Source organism: Scheffersomyces spartinae (assembly GCF_019049425.1).
Source record: "Scheffersomyces spartinae strain ARV_011 chromosome Unknown scaffold_9, whole genome shotgun sequence".
NCBI classification, from domain to species: Eukaryota; Fungi; Ascomycota; class Pichiomycetes; order Serinales; family Debaryomycetaceae; genus Lizanozyma; species Lizanozyma spartinae.
Window position 1 is genome coordinate 63462 of NW_025065056.1, and position 20573 is coordinate 84034.

General features: G+C 37.2%; 9 protein-coding genes across 9 annotated transcripts; 4 read left to right on the forward strand and 5 right to left on the reverse strand.

Moving 5' to 3' along the window:
- Positions 1–339: 339 nt before the first annotated feature.
- SEC8 (exocyst subunit) lies at positions 340–3864 on the reverse strand (the record flags this gene model as incomplete). Its single annotated transcript, XM_043195704.1, has 2 exons — positions 340–3653; positions 3861–3864. The coding sequence occupies 2 exons, from the start codon at positions 3862–3864 to the stop codon at positions 340–342; spliced, it is 3318 nt and encodes a 1105-aa protein (XP_043049409.1).
- A 425-nt stretch (positions 3865–4289) lies between these two features.
- EME1 (uncharacterized protein) lies at positions 4290–6669 on the forward strand (the record flags this gene model as incomplete). The annotated part of the gene is made up of 3 exons (XM_043195705.1): positions 4290–4293; positions 4569–4593; positions 4692–6669. The coding sequence occupies 3 exons, from the start codon at positions 4290–4292 to the stop codon at positions 6667–6669; spliced, it is 2007 nt and encodes a 668-aa protein (XP_043049410.1).
- A 35-nt stretch (positions 6670–6704) lies between these two features.
- FES1_2 (uncharacterized protein) lies at positions 6705–7571 on the reverse strand (the record flags this gene model as incomplete). The annotated part of the gene is made up of 1 exon (XM_043195706.1): positions 6705–7571. The coding sequence occupies one exon, from the start codon at positions 7569–7571 to the stop codon at positions 6705–6707; it is 867 nt and encodes a 288-aa protein (XP_043049411.1).
- Positions 7572–8746: 1175 nt separating this feature from the next.
- PGK1 (phosphoglycerate kinase) lies at positions 8747–9997 on the forward strand (the record flags this gene model as incomplete). The annotated part of the gene is made up of 1 exon (XM_043195707.1): positions 8747–9997. The coding sequence occupies one exon, from the start codon at positions 8747–8749 to the stop codon at positions 9995–9997; it is 1251 nt and encodes a 416-aa protein (XP_043049412.1).
- Positions 9998–10099: 102 nt separating this feature from the next.
- FAT1 (long-chain fatty acid transporter) lies at positions 10100–12061 on the reverse strand (the record flags this gene model as incomplete). The annotated part of the gene is made up of 1 exon (XM_043195708.1): positions 10100–12061. The coding sequence occupies one exon, from the start codon at positions 12059–12061 to the stop codon at positions 10100–10102; it is 1962 nt and encodes a 653-aa protein (XP_043049413.1).
- A 1192-nt stretch (positions 12062–13253) lies between these two features.
- On the reverse strand, positions 13254–15017 carry KQ657_005065 (uncharacterized protein; the record flags this gene model as incomplete). Its single annotated transcript, XM_043195709.1, has 1 exon — positions 13254–15017. The coding sequence occupies one exon, from the start codon at positions 15015–15017 to the stop codon at positions 13254–13256; it is 1764 nt and encodes a 587-aa protein (XP_043049414.1).
- A 436-nt stretch (positions 15018–15453) lies between these two features.
- On the forward strand, positions 15454–16857 carry COX15 (Cox15p; the record flags this gene model as incomplete). Its single annotated transcript, XM_043195710.1, has 1 exon — positions 15454–16857. One exon carries the CDS (start codon positions 15454–15456, stop codon positions 16855–16857), a length of 1404 nt encoding a protein of 467 aa, XP_043049415.1.
- Positions 16858–16934: 77 nt separating this feature from the next.
- KQ657_005067 (uncharacterized protein) lies at positions 16935–18524 on the reverse strand (the record flags this gene model as incomplete). Its single annotated transcript, XM_043195711.1, has 1 exon — positions 16935–18524. One exon carries the CDS (start codon positions 18522–18524, stop codon positions 16935–16937), a length of 1590 nt encoding a protein of 529 aa, XP_043049416.1.
- A 1405-nt stretch (positions 18525–19929) lies between these two features.
- Positions 19930–20549, forward strand: KQ657_005068 (RNA polymerase II subunit B1 CTD phosphatase; the record flags this gene model as incomplete). The annotated part of the gene is made up of 2 exons (XM_043195712.1): positions 19930–19937; positions 20147–20549. The coding sequence occupies 2 exons, from the start codon at positions 19930–19932 to the stop codon at positions 20547–20549; spliced, it is 411 nt and encodes a 136-aa protein (XP_043049417.1).
- Positions 20550–20573: the final 24 nt, after the last annotated feature.

Genomic DNA, 20573 nt, shown 5'->3' on the forward strand with positions numbered 1-20573 from the left:
AGAAGGTTCAATCTTCTTGTTGTGGAGGAGGTGATGATGAACCAGTTAAAAATATGGTATTATCTCGTCCTACCCTTGGCGCGGTTCTATTCAGAGATTCGGTGCGATTGGCTCTCTGTATTTTACCAGAAATTTTCAGTTTCGCTTTAATGTTGGCTTCCATGTCTTATACCTTATTATATTTCTTTGGAGTGGTTCTAGGCTTGGGGATTGGTAGATTTACATTCGATAGAATTGGTGAACGTTTGAAAACTCGTCCTACAAATAACTTTCTTCACTGCTAATGAAATGCATCTTTTATATTTATACTATTTAATTCCATGGAAGCGGCGTTCCACATCAACTAACGTTATCATCAATATATTTTAACAAATCATTGTACTTTGTTTTTGTGAAGGCTGGCCCATCTCCATCAGCCAATTTGCTCGAGTAAATCATCCGTGCTAAATTCTTGTACTCTTCCTTGTCGTAGCCGTACTCATTGGTCTTCATTTGTTGCATAAGATCATGCTCATTAATAGGAAACATTTCATAGTATCTGGATGATCGACTGAAATCAACAGCTTCAGGGTTTAAAACACTGTTCCGAAGTAATTGTTGTAACGAAATAATATTCAAAAGCACCCTCTTAATACCAAACAGATTGATTTTTTTAATTAACCGAGACCCTTTAATCATTAAAACGTCCAATATCTCCGATAATCCAAGATAAAGATCAATTTCCTTATTAAGAATCCCCAATTCACTCAATTTGTTATCCAAATGGAAAATCTCTTTGCTCAATTTACTAATAAATTGATCAGCATCACCAGGTTCCGCAGTGGGGAACCAATCCACTGATTTGAATGAACGACAAATATAATAAACACATCTTAATCTAATATCGTATCTCAAGGTCAATAATGCTTCATTTTGAACCTTCTTTAGGGTACCAACATAATCATCAAATCGTTCACCGTGTGCATGATCAAGTGCAAGAAGAATCGACGAAGCAACTTGAGTATTAGTAGTACTGGTTTTCCCGTTCCCATTCGCTATGGATATTTCCTTGTCTGTTCCTGTAAATGCTGAATCATTGATATGATTTCTACCAGAATGCTCAAATCTACCACTTTCTAGGAATGACCATTCATTCTTTAAGTCTTCTATTTCTGATATTGATAATGAATCTTCAGTGGTGTTTGTGGAAGGTTTGAATGCCTCACGCTTAATATTTGGCAACCAACTCAATACCCATGTGGAACTCAAATATAAATAGCACACCTGATGGAAAGTCTCATCATCCAAGAAATCATCACTAGAAATGTCAAACAACCGTAAGTTACGGTCGGTGGTCATGATTTCAATTTCTTTTGTAATCCATTCTTGGTATTGATCAGGAGTAGTATCTTGTTGATGAACAATCTTCAATAATGTGTTGGAAACTTCAACTAAGGCTGGGATATGCAACCATAATTTCAACTCGAATTCAGGAACTCCATTAGAAGCATCATCAAAACTATCAATCAGACAAACAACATTATTCTGACTTATAGGCAGTGACAGGGCACAAATTAAATTCTCAAAATGACGTACATAAGTTTGTGCAAACGATTGAATTGTACCCAATGCTGCCCCATTGTAACTGCTTCTGTAGATGACAGCTGTGTTAAAGATGGCGCATATGTTACTTAAAGTATTTTTGAAGTCCATTGCATTTTTGTAAATGACTCTGATTTCAGGATTTAATGAAGCTTTAGCATTATAATCTGCAACAGTAGCTCTTCCTGAGTCCAACGAAAGCAATTCGTTCTTAAAACTAAACTCTGTAAGTCTTGTATTAGCCACCCGCTCATTAAACTCATTATCAATTTTCTGATTCAAATAAGACATAAATGTAACCTCCATAAAATCCTTAAAGAATTGAATAGGTGAATTTTCAACAACCATCGCTTTGGATGTAGCCACAAATATCAAAAAGAATTCCAATATTATTCTCATATTGAATACACTCAGGGGCGTAAGCATTTCAACATGAGCATTGTATGTCTCTGACATAATGTATGGTGATTTATTATTTGCTGTAAAATCACTTTGAACGTCATCCGACAACGTGTAACCTGAGAACATGTCTTCTAGACTCCGTAACTTGTTTTGGTTCTTGAGATTGTGTGATTCAAATTTGAAAACATCCTTTGTTCGTAATATCTTATAAAGACTTCCCTTTGACTTCAAATTAGGAAGTGCTTCATTCATTCCTGGTTGAACGTAGTTAAGATCATAAATGTAATTGTTGAGGAGTGATTGTATTTCTTTTCGTATGATACTCCATGCAAGGCTAAAAACATATCCAGCGGAGTTTATTGAAGGAATATCGCCTTCACTTGAAGTCATGGGACGGACATTTCTTGCAAATTCAGAATTTATTGGATTAAAATCCAATAATTCAAGAATTTTTGAAAGTATTTTATGCCTTTGTAATACTCTTCCTAATTTAAGAAACAAGGAAGAAAACAAGTCCTCTAAGATAATCACTGCAAAGTCATGAAATGAATTCATTCCAAATGGATCATTTACTTTAGGAGTTCTGTCTAGCAGGTTAAACTTATTCATCTTAGTGATATTAACCAAGTTGTAGCCTTTAACTTCTGCTGTTAAATTTCTTATAACAGAATGCATTTCCAGTTGAATGTTACCCACAAGAATTTCCACAATTTGTGGCAACCGACTTAATTTCGATGCAGTTTGTAAAAGGTGGTACATATAATGATAAGATCTAAAATCATCATTTTTAGTAGCATCAAAAAGTAACGTAAAATCTTCAGCTGTACCTGAGCTCCCGCCAATTTTCTCCAAAACTAAACAACGTTCATGTAACTTGGGTAATTGAGTATTCAAGAAATAATCAAAATCCGAATTGAAAAGATCAGCAATTTCCATATAGTCTATATTGGCTGAGTTATAGATAAAACTTTCCAAGTTTTGAGAATCTGATATCAAAGATTTCAAAGTAGCCATCTTGGGATTCTTTGAGTTAAGTAAGTTTTTGCGTGAGAATTCATCATTGTCATTTTCATTCTTTAAAAACAACTCATTCTGTAATTCATCGATAATCATGTCAAATAAGTTATTACTTTGAGTTTCCAAATAACTCTTTATTGTTCCCAAAACAGGGATTGTCCATAAATTGTATTGTTCAGCAATTTTGTATGAATTTGAAATAACATCATAAACGTTGTTCAATCGACGTTCTTGAATTAGATGTTCTACCTTTTGAGGTACTCCATTTAATTCATCTATAGCGTCCAAAATTTCTAGCATATCAGCATATCTTTTAGATTGTTCGTTTAATTCTGTCAACTTGTCTGATTTATCGTGGATATCTTTGGTGACAGTTTCCAACAACTCTTTGATATCCTCACATTCCTTCAGAGACTCATCCAAGTTTCTAACAAGTAAATGGTATGAGCCAATTGCCTTATTGAACACTTCATTTTGATCATTCACAGCCAAACGCAACACAGTGTCTGTTTCTTGCTTGACCTTATCAAACTCGGGAATCTTATGCGCAAGACCAACAGAACTATCATCTAACAATTGTACGGCCATTTCAATGGGGTTTGAATCTTCCCGTATGGTATTTGGCCATTCATACTTCAATACATTGTGCACATCTTTCATGACATGGATTGATTCAGGGGTTCTTTTGGTACTTTGAAGGCCATATATTCCATTGCTTGCGTTTAGACCCTTGACAGAGCCAGTCCTATTGCTGCCATTATTATTGGTGCTGCTGCTGCTATTGATGTCATTATTGCTATTATTGTTGTGGTGTCGGTAATCCTTAGAGATCACCATGCTCAAGGCACGCGAACGATTACCCATGTTTCAATTCAATTCAACTAAATATGACCTGCTAGGTTCAATGTGTGCCTTCCGGAGGCGTAGATTCCCTTCTTGGTATGGAAGAAAAGAGTACCAAGTTTCTACCAAACACTAGGTGGTGTTTTTTTCCACTACAGCTAAGACCGTGCGCACAAATCAATATCACCAGAAACGTCAAGGTCAAGAGTATGCTAAACTACACTGAATTGCTCTACGGTGGTAAGGGCTAAAATTGTATTGATATGTGCTTATTGGCTTGAAGTGTTGTAGTAGTAACAGATGGGGTGGCATAGACAGCGGGGTAGTATCTCACTATGCAGCATTTCATTATTGAATAGTTCCTTTACAGAAGTGCTTGACAAACCATATTAATCGTGAAGACTGCTTCTACATAAAGGAGACACCTACTTCATCCAATTGGAAGGATGAGTTTCGTTGCATATCGTTGGAGACAGTTCACTACTGGGCAGTTATTGACACTTTATACAAACCGCCTGAACGACGACACAAATTACCTATTTAGGAAATACACAACACAAAAATGTCGACTTCCCAATATAGTAGTAAACAGAAATTTCCCCTTTTCGTGTCCTTTGCTTATACATGTAGATCATTGATCTCATTGCATTCCTCTCTACAAAATACTTTTACATGTATCTAACCAAATCATGATATGACGGATATAGACATAATAGAAATATCAGAAGACGGGTCCGAGACCTTCGACAAGTATGTTAACTTTTTTGTTGTACCCGCGTGAATCAGATCAATCACATTACCATACGCGTTGTTTTGATAGAAGTCCAAGCATACTAACTCATATCAAGGTTTGTAACCACAAGGAAGGAGGAGAAGTTTGACCAGAATCAAACATTTCTTAAATCTTCCCCTCTTTTAACCGTGTCTGCAAATGCAAATGCAAATGAAGGTGACGATAACATTGAAGTAGTAGTTCTCAGTGATGATATCTCCAAAAGCAATACCTCAATTCAAGGTCTTTCAAATGCCAATGCTGATGATAGCTTACAGATAATGGATATTATCATGAAAGAGACCCCACAATTGGACAAACCAGAGTTACCACCTATTTTAGATCAGTCTACAAGCCCGATAAGACAACAAATTGATGCATCTAGTCCAATTGCGGCAGTTAACGGAGTTCAATGTTCAAGACTATTTGTTGGTAGCAGTTCACAGAACTCTCAAGAAGAGTCCTATAAACGGAAATTCACTGCCTCTGACATTCTCCAAATGACAGAATCAGAAGGTGAAGAGTCCATATTGAAAGAGCAGCCCACTAGAAAGAAATTACACATGGAAGTACCTCGATCACAGAGCGCTGTGTTAACTCCCATAAAGCCACAGTCTCCAATACAAATGGCTGGCCTGACTTCTCTCGCAATCACACCAGCCCGTTCTCGAGAGTCAAATCGAGGTCCAACAAAATCCACAATGGCCAACTTCTTCTCATCGTCCCCTGTACCAGTTCATGCAGCAGCTCAGCATAGAAGTTATGCAAGTCCGACTACAAAAAAGCCTTCTAATACTTTCTATTTAATCAATACATTGTCTTCACCAGCGAGGGTCCTTTCAAGCTCACCGGTTTCAACAAGGGTTCACGATTCACCAAGTAAAAAGATCACAGTTGACGTACCTCGACCTAAGAATAACAACATACCCATTGTGATTGAGAACCTTTCAAGCGATCCCATTGAAGACACAATCGAGCCTGTTGCTCCTTTAACAAAAAGTAAACCTTCTAAGAAGAGTTTAAATAAGTCAAAAAATGATTACACCTTAAAAGAACTAAATGCTGTCAATAAGATAGTTCGAAGAAAGGAAGATCTAATGGCAGAGATGGTAATTCACATTTCAGAACATCTTTACCTTAACAAGTTTAAACAGGATTATATGATGGCCAAATTTATCAATACTGAGATTAAACAAGAGTCCATAAACGAGCCAATAATATATTGGACAAGAAATGTGAAAGCAACATATGATACAGAGAAGGCGCTATTTTTACCTTGTGAACCCAAAACCATCATGGAAACCAATTTAATGGTGTATTTAAACGCAGAAGAATTCTTCGATGGTATTGTTGATGAGGAATTCATTAACCAATTTGAATCTAATACGAAAGCCTATGAATTAAGAAACTTATACCGCAGAATCAATTCAATAATAGAAAATTTTAGAATGAAGCTATCCTTTAACAAATCCCCACATGTTGTGTTTATAATTGAAGGGTTTGAGAAATTAATGACAAAGTTAAGATCAAGAGAGAACAAAAAGTTTAGAGATCTTGTAACCGGAGTTTCAGACCTTCCAAGTTCACAAGAGGCAAGCCAAAAACGATCCAAAAAGGCTCAAGAGAAATTATTATATTCTCTCCCATCAAAAGAAGTGGAAAAGTTACTTAAATATATTCAATTTGAAACTGGGATACCAGTTTTTCTTGTTAGAGGAAACCAAGAAGCCATTGAATGGTTGTATCTGTTTACTTATACCATATCCAAATCACTTTATGATCGTTTAAGCCGTAACAAAGACTTTGCTCACTTGAACACAGTTGGATCTGGGGTTGATGCCAAACTGACATTTATTCGTTCTCTTGCATTATTTAAGAGAATGACACAGGAAAAGGCAACATCACTTTATCCCAAAGCTGGCTCTATGAAGCAGTTGTATAAAATTTATGAAAGTGGGAAATTGGTGGGCTCACCTTTACCCACTACAGTTGATGCCTCCATGAGACGATTCTTTACCAGTGATGATCCAGATGAGAACATAAGTATTGATTAAACCGTTAACAAAGATATACTATACAGACCTGCTTACTATTTCACCTGTTCAACAGAATTAAAGTCATCATTGTTCAATCTTTCTTTGATGGGTTCGATGCTTTTTAAACCATTGGAGATACTAGACAACTCTTCCTTTGAAAAGGAGAAATCCTTAATTGCAGCCAATTGAGCAATTATGTTTAATGCCATATCAACTGTATTGACATTCCCATTAGGTGTGAGTAAAGCTATCATTTCATTCACCAAGTGGTGTTCCTTGATGTGATCAATTATTTTCAAATCCTTCCCGCTAGCATCTCTATCTATGGAAAGAATAGCAGAAATGGTGGCAAGAACTCTAAGGTTTGCTTTATCTTGGCCTTGACATAATTTCAAAGCAGACCATCCGTTCAATTTGTCGAATTCCTCATATCCAGGCTTGAAGTTACGGATATAATTGGAGATAGCAAATAGCGATTTCACTACAAGTGTTTTATTTTCTGAAGTTTGGGCAATTGAGATCAACTCCGCTATTCCTTCTGGATGGAGATGAAAGTCTTGCTGAGTCTTGGGGTTATTCTGAACTGCGATACCAATTATTCCACAAACAAGTAGTCTCAACAGATCATCAACTCCTGACTTTAATAAAGTAAGTAAAGGAGTCCACAACTTCAAGTTTTCAATATTGTTGGCATTATCCAAGTTCTCAATCATCATTTCAAAATTATCTAAAGCAATTTCTTTGGCTTCAACAGTGGACTCTTTCAGTACTGCCACAGTCACAGCTTCCTTCATAAGAGCAGCTTCATCAGGAGCACCAAACAATTGACCAAGGGTTTGTTCATCTGGTTTCCCGATTTTCTTAATAGCTTCTGCGTCCCCAGATTGTTGGGCAATTGACCATTGTAAGAGCTTCTCCATATTAAATCGAGTGCGATGAGATGAGATGAGATGAATTGACTTAAAAAGATGCTTAAGCACAACAAAAGTCAAAGGACTGTTCTGATTATTATAGCTATCTGTTGATGTAATTAAGCTATCGGATTAAGGAAATCCAATACAAGCAATCGCTATAAATAAGTCTAATAATCAGTAGTATAGTTCAAGACAGAAAACATAGAATAGCAAAAGATGACACAAAATAGAAGGAACTGGAAGTCACAAGAAGCTTCTACGACATCGAGTCATACCTGACAAGCACGACATTTTGTTTGCGACATTTTAATTTTTGTGTCTTGTAATTCAAACAACATTGGGGGAACTTTATAAATGCATTGACCCGGGAAGCGCATATTTCGTGTGAGATATTGATCACGGGTCCCCTTGGTCCATTTTGGCTTTGTAAACGCATATGAAGGATTTATGCGGACAAACGAGTCCCGGCCAATAAAGAGAGATCCATAAACGTATAGTAATAGGAGGAACAAGCTTTATGATTACTATCGACAGTTGATCTATATTTTTAATCACAAACGACCACGTAGCATGAGGAAGCGTAATAGTAGTGGTGATACAGTTGGGGTAGAGACCCATTTAAGAGCATATTTAAACGGTAGCGCGCAGTTTACATACTAGTGGTTATTCAAAGGAAGTGAATTAGAATGAAGTAACCGTCTCAAGTAAATTGATTGTAATGTAGTCCCCAGCAATAGACATGAAGTGATATGTTGCTGATTTACTCTGAAAGATCAGAGGTTGCAACTTACATTCAAAAGCATGGTACACTATGGAGTGAAAAATTCGACATCTGCCCATGCATAGAACGGTGAAATCAGGCATTACATTTAATCCCCCAAAAGATCTTATCCTCCACCACTGAGCTAATCGTATGCCGTATATCCACTACGGTCAACATCTGGTGGTTACTCTCGTTAACCACACACTGTATTCGGTTGTTCCCTCTTGCTGCTCTCCTGATCCAAATCACCCGTGGGGTGAGTTTCCTGCACAATGGATGAAGGTACCAGTACCGCACCTTACGCTGTGTGTGGACGGACTATAAATACGGTGGAATCCCCCCGGGGTTGAAAGAGTGAGAAATCTGGAAACTGTTATTAGTTATTTTCAAGTTCCGAAGATCTCTATTTCGTTTCATAATGTCATTGTCTAATAAGTTGTCCGTTAAGGATTTGGATGTCGCTGGCAAGCGTGTCTTCATCAGAGTTGATTTTAATGTCCCATTGGATGGTACCACCATCACCAACAACCAACGTATTGTGGCTGCTTTACCAACCATTGAATATGTTTTATCCAAGAGTCCAAAGGCCGTGATTTTGGCCTCTCATTTGGGTAGACCAAACGGTGAGGCTGTTTCCAAATACTCTTTGGCTCCAGTTGCTACTGAATTGGAAAAGTTGTTGAAACAAAAGGTTACTTTCCTTAAGGATTGTGTTGGTCCTGAAGTTGAAGAAGCCGTTAACTCTGCTGCTCCAGGCTCTGTTATTCTTTTAGAAAACTTGAGATTCCACATTGAAGAAGAGGGTTCTCAAAAGAAGGATGGTGAAAAGATTAAGGCTTCAAAGGAAGATGTTGCTAAATTCAGAAAGCAATTGACTTCTCTTGCTGATGTTTACGTTAACGATGCCTTTGGTACTGCCCACAGAGCTCATTCCTCAATGGTTGGTTTCGAACTTCCACAAAAAGCAGCTGGTTTCCTTATGGCTAAGGAATTGGAATACTTTGCTAAGGCTTTGGAAAACCCCGTTAGACCATTCTTGGCTATTCTTGGTGGTGCTAAGGTTTCTGACAAGATTCAATTGATTGACAACCTTTTGGATAAGGTTGATATCTTGATTGTTGGTGGTGGTATGGCCTTTACCTTCAAGAAGGTTCTTGACAATGTTCCAATTGGTGACTCTCTTTTCGATGAAGCTGGTGCTAAAAATGTTCATAACTTGGTTGAAAAGGCCAAGAAGAACGGTGTTAAGTTGGTTCTCCCAGTTGATTTCGTCACTGCTGATAAGTTTGACAAGGATGCTCAAACTGGCGTTGCTACTGATAAGGAAGGTATTCCAGACCACTGGATGGGTTTGGATGCTGGTCCAGAATCCAGAAAGTTGTTCTCTGAAGCTGTTGCAGAAGCCAAGACCATTGTCTGGAACGGTCCACCAGGTGTTTTCGAATTTGATAAGTTTGCTGCTGGTACCAAGTCATTGTTGGACGATGTTGTCAAGTCTGCTGAAGCTGGTAACACTGTTATCATTGGTGGTGGTGACACTGCTACTGTTGCTAAGAAGTTTGGTGCAGTTGAAAAGTTGTCTCATGTTTCTACTGGTGGTGGTGCTTCTTTAGAATTGTTGGAAGGTAAAGAATTGCCAGGTGTAGTTGCCATCTCCGACAAGAAATAATCAAGTATAATCTTATAGTAATAATAAAGGTACGGTTTTAATGTATTGATATCTTTTATTTATAACGTAAGAATTTATGTAAAGTGTTGATCAACAACTCTATTATAATTTATAAGTTCCACTATTAATTTGAGCCCATGATTCATCTGTCAACTTTTCATAACGATTACCATTCAACCAATATATGACATCAGTACCATCTTCTCCCAGAGGTAAGATTTGATTTTTAAATTGATTCTTTGGAACCTTATGGTTATGTTGGGCTTCAATTGAATCACTAAACTTAATAAATTGAGGAACAGCATATTTGGGTAACGATTTGATGGTATGATCATAAATCATTGATAATGCTTCCTCTGGTTTGGATTTATATTCATCAGTTAAATCAATAACTGCGAAGCCTGCTCTACCTTCATACTTGGGCACCCGGACACCAACAACCACCGTTTGATTCATAGTTTTTGAACCCATTAATTCATTTTCAACTTCAGTGGCTGATACATTTTCAGATTTCCATCTAAAAGTATCACCTAAACGGTCAACGAAATAATACAACCCATCCTGATCCATTTTTAACAAGTCTCCAGATCGGAACCACGCATCACCTTTACGGAACACATCTTGAATAATTTTGGAAGATGTAGCCTTCTTATTACCGTAATAACCTTGGAATGTTTTTTCAATATTTGCAGGGTTTAAAATCTTCATTAACAACTCTCCTGGTTCATTCTCCCCAGCAAGTGTAGCCAATCCAGTTTTAGGATCTCTCCAAATCTCTTCAGAGTCTTCAGGGTCCATCTTGACCAAAACTTGAGAGAAGGAGAGGATAAAATTAATGATAGAACCATATTTCCGACAAGCACCAACTCCAAATTCACCATATTGTAAATTGGTAGTTGCAATTGGAGATTCTGTTGAAGCATAGAATTCTCCAATCCCTTCGATATGGAATCTTTGTTTGAAATCTTGCCAGATATCCTTTCTAAGACCGTTCCCGTAGGCGATACGAACGCCATGGTTTAATTGATCAGGATGAGGCGAAGTGTTCAACAAATAACGGCACACCTCTCCAACATATTGCATGTGAGTTGCACCAGCAAGTCTTGCCTGAGTCCAAAAGGATTTGGCAGAAAACTTTTGAGATACAGAGACACAACCACCAGCAAACAATGTAGGACAGACTCCCAACATAGCAGCTGTGGAATGGTATAAGGGCATTGCTGTGAATACGTTGGACTCTTTATCAACCTTCATAATGTAACCAAATAATTTGGAAGCCATGATAGCTTTCCTCCAAGACATGATAGCAGATTTTGGTAACCCTGTAGTACCAGAAGTATAAATCAACAAGCAACAAGAATGATCTGAATCCTCTGGTCTTCTAGTTTTATCTTCAGCTCTATGTTTTGGAGTGGCCTTATCTTGAATAACTCTAAAGAGTTCTTCTTCATTTAAGTAATGAAGCTGAACTCCTGGAAGCTCCTTATTGATTTGCTCCTCAGTCTCCTTAATTGGTCCACTACAATCAGGATCAATAAATACTTGAGAGATACTGGCAATCTTGATACAATGAACCAATGGAGTACCTTGAGAATTGAAATTCAAAAATGCTGGTGTTGCACCAATATTCCATAATGCCATCCATAATATAATAAATAATGGTTTATTCATGCAATCAACCCCAATAGTATGAGCAGCTGTTACTCCATACTGATATTTTAAAAGATACGACAATTTTAAAACCATCAGATACAATTGTTTATAAGTATAAGTTTCTAAATCAAATTGATTATCATAAAGTTTATTCCCCTCCATATCTGTTCTAATTGGTGGAGGATTCTTTTTAGGTCTGGGGAATGCAATGGCTGTTCTGTCTGGATACTTGAGACATGCTGCTTCAAAGTAATACCAATAACTAGCACGACTCCGGGCAACATTGTAGAAGTATCCAATAGCATCTCTAAGAACCTTTTGCATTAGCAAGAAATCTTCCTTGACATGATACTTTGCATCAAGAAGTTGAGAACCGGCCAATCCTGCCACAGCTAATTCTAATCCACTCATATTAGCTGGGTAATAATATAGTGAGAAAGTATGATAATAACAATAGTAACACTATAGGGTATGGTTTATTATATATATATATGAATTCTTTTCTGTTGTTAAGACTCTCCCAATCGATCTTATATAATACCTTTTACAATAACCAACAAATCAGGTAAAAACTGAGCCTAAAACTATTATAATCCGCGGTCATAACAAGTGGGGATCACGTACCACGGTCTTCCTTGAATCACGTTCATAGTAAGGGGATATTTGTTGATGCGTTTGTAGGGAGAATCGTCATTTTTCACGTGTGAGACTCAATCGCATTATTACTTTTATAGGAAACAACCCTGCAACCGAGCTACGTTGCCGTCACGTGAAAGGGACGTCTTAAACGGGAATGAGTATATGGGAAGAGGGGTGGTAACTATATGGAATAATCTTGAAACTATATTATACCTTCCTCTTATCCAATCTGACAAAGAGTGTGTAATTCCAGGCTTGGGCTCTTCAGTTTTTAAAACGAAGATAACTTCAGGATGCGATTGTATACACTCCCGGATATATAATTTAAAGTACTTGGGCCGTTGTATTCCTTTATTGGTGTAGAAAACCGTCCTATGTTCACCCAAAATTTGTCGTTGCAATGGTTGACCAGTGTTGGGGTTTTAGTTTCCAACTGATTACAATAAATATCATTATTTGAGACAAGACAATTACACTTGAATGATCCGCCTACTGTAACCAAAAACGATTCAGGATATGAAAATGTACTGCAATTGACAATATTCATTTAAAACATTGATCTCAGAGTATGGCATTAATAAATAGCTCTTTCGCTGGAAATAAAATAAGCCTTTTTTTCTAGCCACGTCCCAACGATGGTTGCTTTTGCTTGTACGAGATCATCTAGCACCTTGACTTAAGCTTTCAAAGTGTCAGTAAGAATCAAACTCGCAGTATTCCCTGATAAGGTAGTTATATTTTTATTCAGTAGTTCCAAGCTTTTATTATGTGCTATGTTGAAATCATTTCCTAGAGAAGTAAGTAAATACAACTTCATTATATGAACGCACCTTTATTAATACGTATTCTTAACTAGGAAATGATATACTTTATAGTATGCTAATCTCCTGCATACCGCCCACCATTTCCCTGCAAGTTTCGGGGTTCGGGGTTCAAGTTCAGTTTACCGATTATACTGTTGAATTTATATACCAATATCCCAAGAGCCTGGAGTTCTCCCACGGAATCGTGATCCAGAGCTTGTACTGTGTTCAAGATCATTTAAAGTCAAAGTGTCACCTGAAGTTTCTCCAGTACGATTAATTCGAGTAGGTGATCTATGTGATTCAACTATTACAGCTGAAGATGGATCCACAAGTCCTTTAAGAAGTTCTCTTTGCCACATTATAACTCCGGGTCGGATAAGACAAAGAATTTCAAAAGTATCTTTAGCAATCGATCTAATCAAATGATTTTGTAGTTTCCACATACCGTGCTGAATTATAGCCTTTATATCTAGACTATCATCATCTAGTGATTCTCCAATACAACAGTCATTGTGCAAGACAATTATCTTATGGGTTATTTGGTAGAAAAAGTATTTGATCTGAGTATCCACAGATAAATCAATGGCTTGAGCTAACATTGGAATCAAAGAGATATGTTCATTGCATCTGATTTTTTTTACTAATTCACTGGAAAAGATTATTAATTGAGTTTCAAATCTCTTTAGGATATTTCCAGGGGCTTTGATAAGATGAATACCCAAACGAAGATTGCAAAATAATCTGAAAATAGTTTTCCTAGGCTTGAGGTATGGTTCTGTTTTAAATTGTGAGAATGCCATTTCTATCATCAGTGTATCACTTTCTCTATAAGTTAAATGACTCCATAAATGCTTGATAGTAGAATCAATGAATAGTACCTTAGCAGTGTCTGTTACCTTGTCAACAACATCGAACACCGCTCCTGTATCTATCAATACCTCAATCAAGTCATTATACTGAGGAAGAAAGAAATTCGGATTAAGATTACCCATTCGGTCAAACGTAGTACTAGCAATTGAAATCATCTTCAATACTTCAATACCTTTAGCCACAGTGGCTTCATTGCTGCTATTCCCTGGATCCAACACCACTCTTCTAATACCGGAAATCATCTTGTCAGCTTGCCATAGAGTTTCAAAAGCAGTTGCTGGTATCCTGGTTTGATTGAAGAATTGAAAGATCTGCTTGTGTTCAGTGAAAATGGCTTTGTTGACTTTTTCACGAATTTTATTGCACTTCTTCAAAGAGTACACTAATTTAGTGCTCTTCTTCGACTCCATTTCCTGTACTGGTAACGGGAGATCCCTTTGATCGCTACATATAGTAGATGATGATTGTTCATACATGAACTTAGCAATTGATTTATCACAGAATCCACTGTTTATCAAATCTTCAGTGGATAATTGTAGTTTAGCATCATAGTTTGGGGTCACCAACGAATTATCTACCAAGGAACACTTAGATTTGTTCAAATGCTTATATCTTTTAACATTGATACTACCTTTATCGTGGCCCCCATAATCGTTGGAGACAACATACAAATCATCTTGGTTACCTTTAGGCTCTTGTACTAAACCAGGAGCTGTTGGTTGTTGGCTATCGCCAGAAAGGAAAAGTTTGCATTCATTTCCATTCTCTTTGGGAGTGGAACTATCACCACTCCAATTGGAATCTCGGATTATCAAGCTAGTTGGTGATGTTTTCAACGCCACAGAAACAGTATACTCTCTAATGCAGAAGCCAATTCCACCCAAGGCAATTACCGCTAATAAAAATGTAAGATAAAAATACATCATATTGGCAAGTACATCACTTTGAGAAAGAGTGGCAACATTAGAGCGAACACCGTCATCATTATCACCATCACCAACACGGGATGGAACACTCTTCCCACCAAAGCTGAGACTATTCTCAAGATACATCCATTCGGGTAATATTTCCTGTGGCGAGATCAGGCTTATGCCTGTTGTAGTGGTAGTTGTCGTCATTATATGGATACCTTTAACCGCTGGTATATATATATATACTTTCGCAGCCAGTAGCTACACCCGAGATAATAAGTCAACTTGTGTTCAGTCGAAGTCGGTAGAATAAAGATACTTATACAAGAGCAGTAGTAGCACTAAGGTCACTTTGCACCTAGAGACTTTATAATCAAACACTGATATCTATGAAATGAAGTGGTAAGAAGGATGCTTGTGCTTAACTATAGGTTGCAATTTTCCTGTATGTATAAGTTAAGTTGATTTGGGATATACACGACTTTGAATCGAACCATTGGTGAAAAACTACAAATGATTACATACACACATGCTAACTATTATTACCATAATATACTTTAACAACATAAACATTATTATGTTAGGAAGGACGTGGCAGTTGTTTGCTAAGAACAACAGTTGCACACGTGCGGCTACCAACTTCCGGGGAGTTTCCAAGTCATTCACCACTTTGAAGTCAACAGTTCAATTCCAACCATTAAGGAAGCTACAATTACCAACCACCATAAGAAATTATGCTACTGTTCCATTGGCTGAACTCAGCAGTAAGAACTTGCCTCCATTAGTGGCTCCAAATAGAATTGCTTATTGGCTTATGGGAACCTCCACACTTGTTTTTGGAATTGTTGTGTTGGGAGGGTTAACTAGATTAACTGAATCGGGATTATCCATTACTGAATGGAAACCAATCACCGGAGCCATACCCCCATTGAATGAAGAGGAATGGGAATTGGAGTTTTCCAAGTATCGTGAATCACCTGAGTTCAAACAATTGAATTCAAATATCACATTAGAAGAATTCAAATTCATTTTCAGTATGGAATGGGGTCATCGGTTGGTTGGTAGAACCATTGGTATGGTTTTCATACTTCCAGCGTTATATTTTTGGAAGAAGGGTTATTTCAGCCCTCATATCACTCGTAGTGTTATTGGTTTAACTGCATTGTTGGGGTTGCAAGGCGCTATTGGATGGTGGATGGTATATTCTGGCTTGGATGAAGACCAATTAAAGGAAAGAAAGTCGAAACCAACTGTTTCTCAATATAGATTAACAACACATTTGGGGGCTGCTTTCTTGATGTATTTGGGAGTCTTATGGACAGCCTTTGAAATTAAGAATGAAAATGCATTACTTTCAAAGCTCAAATCGACACCTGAAAAGGCTCAAACACTTGTTAACCAATTAATGTCTCCTGCTTTAAAGAAATTCAGATTAATGGGTGCTGGTTTATTGTTATTATCTTTTATCACTGCAATGTCTGGTGGTATGGTTGCTGGTTTAGATGCTGGTTTGATCTATAACACCTTCCCTCATATGGGTGATGATTATATTCCTTCAACAAACGAGTTAATGTCACCTGTGTTCGCTAGAAAGGATGATTTATCTGACTTGTGGTGGAGAAACCTCTTTGAGAACCCAACCACCGTGCAATTAGTCCATCGTGTATTTGCAACAACCACATTCTTTGCTATTCTTTGGGCTCATATTGTTGTCAATAAAAACAAGGCAATTATCCCTCCTCCTGCTAAAAAGGCAATCCATGGCTTAATGGGGTTGGTTTCATTACAAGTTGCTTTGGGGATTTCCACTCTAATTTATTTGGTTCCAATTCCTTTGGCTGCTGCTCATCAAGCGGGTGCTTTAGCTTTATTGACTGGTGCTTTAGCATTCTGTGCTAGATTGAAAAAACCAAGACCTGAAGTCGTTGCTTACATCAACAAATCGATGAAGAATATGCTACTCAAAAACAAGTCTGTTTAAGAATATTAAGAAATCCCTTGTAAATATAATTCCTTTTCGATGATTTCCTCTGTATATATGAAAATTGAACATTCACATTACCATATTCTTTTGCTCTTCATTTCATATCTTGTAACATTCCCTAAACCTTCAGTTTCATCATTACTAACAGTTATTAAAGACTTGTTCCTCTTCTCTTCCATTGTAGGCGGTACAATCTCTCCAGGATCATATAGAAACGTTCTGGTCTGGGGATTGATGGAAGATAACTCTGTATTCGGCACACCAGGTATAAATGATAGTTCCGCCGGAGACATTGGAGGACTCAAAATAGTTGGAGGTGTGATAGAAGATGGCAGTTGTTGAACTCCTTCATGAGGCGGAGGAGTTGAAGCTTGATGCTGTGGTGTAGGTGCAACCACTTTAGACTGAGGTGTTGGCGAACTGTTGGGTTGTCGAGGTGTAGGAACTGATTCTTTCAAGTGTTCTGCAGTTGTATATGGCTGTTGAATAAAAATATCTTGTTGATGCTTATTGATATTAGCTGATTTCAAGATAATCAAAGCAAGAATCAAACGAATTAACATCAATACTGCAAAGATTGCAATCAAGAATAAATTAAATACAACTATGTTACTAAAAGATGACCCTTTAGCATCACTACCAAAATCAGTATTAACAATTTCAGGTAAGATCATCTTAAGAAAACTAACAACAGTTGCAATCAAAGGTAATCCAATCCGTTTAGTTAACACTATGTAATCAATTGAATCATGGTTTGCTTCAGGGTTTGGTTTGAAAACTTGTAGATAATCAAGAGATAGCACTTTAAGGAAATTAGTATAAATTCTCGGTTTGAACTTATTGAATTTGGTGATATAACAATGTTTCAACCAATCCACAATGATTTCACTTCCTATAACCACTATTGCTGGTCCAAACACTGCACCCAACCAATCATTCAAAGCATTCCAACTATTAGGGAGTGAACCACTTTGAGTATCAATTAACTGAAGAAAATTCCTTAATGTAATGACTGAAAGCATTAATGTGAATTGAAATCTTTCTGAAAGATCAGCCAATGTTAGTTGAAACAAGCCCTCTCGATCAAACCTTTTAAACACTGAAGATTTCAATTCTGCAAACTGATTGGACATAAGTAATGATAATAATGCATTGGAATAAGAATTGGCAGCAACATGTAATGCAATTGTTTGATAAATTATGATATAAGCATGAAGCAGGAAATACACAATACCCAAAATGAAAAAGAAGGTGAATCTCCCCAATGATTTCAGAATAGATAAAGAGTAAATCACATTTTGAATATCTTGACCAATGGCTGAAAAGAGCTTTTCTGCAACATCTAACATACCAAATGTCACATATAACTTGATATGGGCCTGACCTCTAATATCATGGTACATTTTGGAAATATCTAACGTACGACCAGATATTATAAATAATGATAACCCAATCAGTGTTACTGTAATCAAATCCTTTTTAATCCATTTCAAATGGTATCTAACAACTGATACTTTTGGATCATTAACAAAGGCGATTAATGCCTTCGTAGATAAGACAGTAATTTTCAACGGTACTAAAGTGAATAAGGTTAGAAAGGAATTAAAACATACCATTAATCCAAATGCCATAAACCTTTCCAAGAGAAAAGGTACTTTAATCATATTTTGTATGTGAGCATATGAAGACTTTGCACTTTCTATAGAAGCTCCCGGAGCCTCCTTCGGTGAAGACTGCTCAATGGAATCGGGAAGATTGAGCTCTGCCTTTAGTAGTCGGAATATGGAGTATATACCCCGTTTTTTCCTTGGAGAGGAGGAAGAGGGCGTAGGACGGATAGTGGAGGGCATTGGAGTGCCATTGGTAATGAAATTAACAAATGCTGTGGTGTTAGTCACCAGCCGAGGACGACCAGATTTGGAATGGGATCGTGTTATTTTACCATTATGATTATGATAATTATTATTATGATTATTGTGACTGGTATTATTATTGTTATGATGTCTATTTCGGAGCGATGATCCTTCACTATCAATTGATGTATCTTTCGGAGTTCGTATGTCCGTCATCTGATGCAAGCAAACCAATGAAGAAGATAACGGGGATAATGAACCCTATTTATACCACTGTGATTACTATTTTACCACTCAACTAGTAAAGTAGCTGTCTCTTTGCTTGATCCATTCCTGGTAAGACTATCAAGTGACACAAAATGCAAACTACAGGTATGCTATTATTACTATGGACGATAAGCAGATCGTATAGTGATAAATACAGCAATAGACTACAATAAGATCAGGCATGGTTTCAGATGACATAATTGTTTTATAAGCATGAATTGCGACTTGGATAGGTATAAGGTATACGCCATACGGTGTATGGGGTATTCTGGTGGTTATCTTCTAAGAAGCTATGTGTATTTATTACGTAATAATATCTCATCAAGCTACAAACAAGCTACAACTCGGTTACATTGCATAGCAATGATATGAATGGATTAAAGAAGTAAATAATTGTCAGAGTCAAGCTGAATGGCTTAATTGATCAATAAGGTGTTTAATTTTTTGATTTGCACCAATAGCCTGGAACAGTGTTTAGTACCTGGATTAAAAATTTTACAATCAAAGTAGTTATACAACAATATTAATTGATTAACCTCTTTTCGAAGGATCTATTCTTCAGGATAGACTTCTACTGCTGTAATACAAGTAGTAAGGTTTGAAATGACATCATAACATTAGGCAAGTGAACAACCCTCATATCAGTAGTCACTTTTGTAGTCACGTGACCTCTTTACCCCCACTAAAGCTGGTCCCCCATCAAGTAGTATATACCTTCTTCATCGACCATTGCCAATTGCCCATTTCCCCTATACCTTAAACTTACTTATGAATATAGTTACGCTTGAACAGTTCGTACCACAATTGGATAGTTTTACGATCCGTGATGTGCTTACTCCGGCAGATGCATCACGGCTTCAGCTACTAATTACAGAATTGTTAGTGGACAGATGCGTTGACCAACCATTACTCAAGTATTTAAGTCGGTTCTTTACCCAAACTCTGTATGATGATCTTGTTGAAGAAAGAAACATAGAACATATTTGTGGTTATATACGATGCGATTACACTCCCAAAGTACTTGGAAGATCAAGAAGACTACTGGGAGCTTTGGAATCTGGTGATAAATACCAGATATATCGACGGAGACCTTCTATGATTTTACCCACCACGTATTTATCACAATATTGCTGCAAGGAACATTATCAGGCTCTGGTCTTCTATAGAAGCCAGCTTTCCGGAGAAGCCTTGTTTGCTCGGAAAGACATTACCATAGCACCACCTTTCCCCCAATATTATCCTCTGACATGGTATGAGAATGGCATCACCAGTTTGGAAGATGTAATAGCCAAACACAAGGAACTCAAACAACAGGGTGTACTGTTATCGGAGGTTGTTGCCATGATGAGCGGATTGAGTGTGCTGGATGGTTTGGAGATGCCGAAGGAAACTTCGGAGTTAGTGCAAATGTTAGAAGAGTTCCAAATTGTTGAGAAGGAAGGTGGTTTGGTGGATGAACAAGATGAAGATGATGATGATAATCATCAAGAACAAGTTCAGCCAAACGGTGGTGGTGGTGGTGGTGCTTATATAACTGATAATCGCAGTTTTGGTGGTCATATAGTTTGATAGGACACTGTACTATAGTAATAA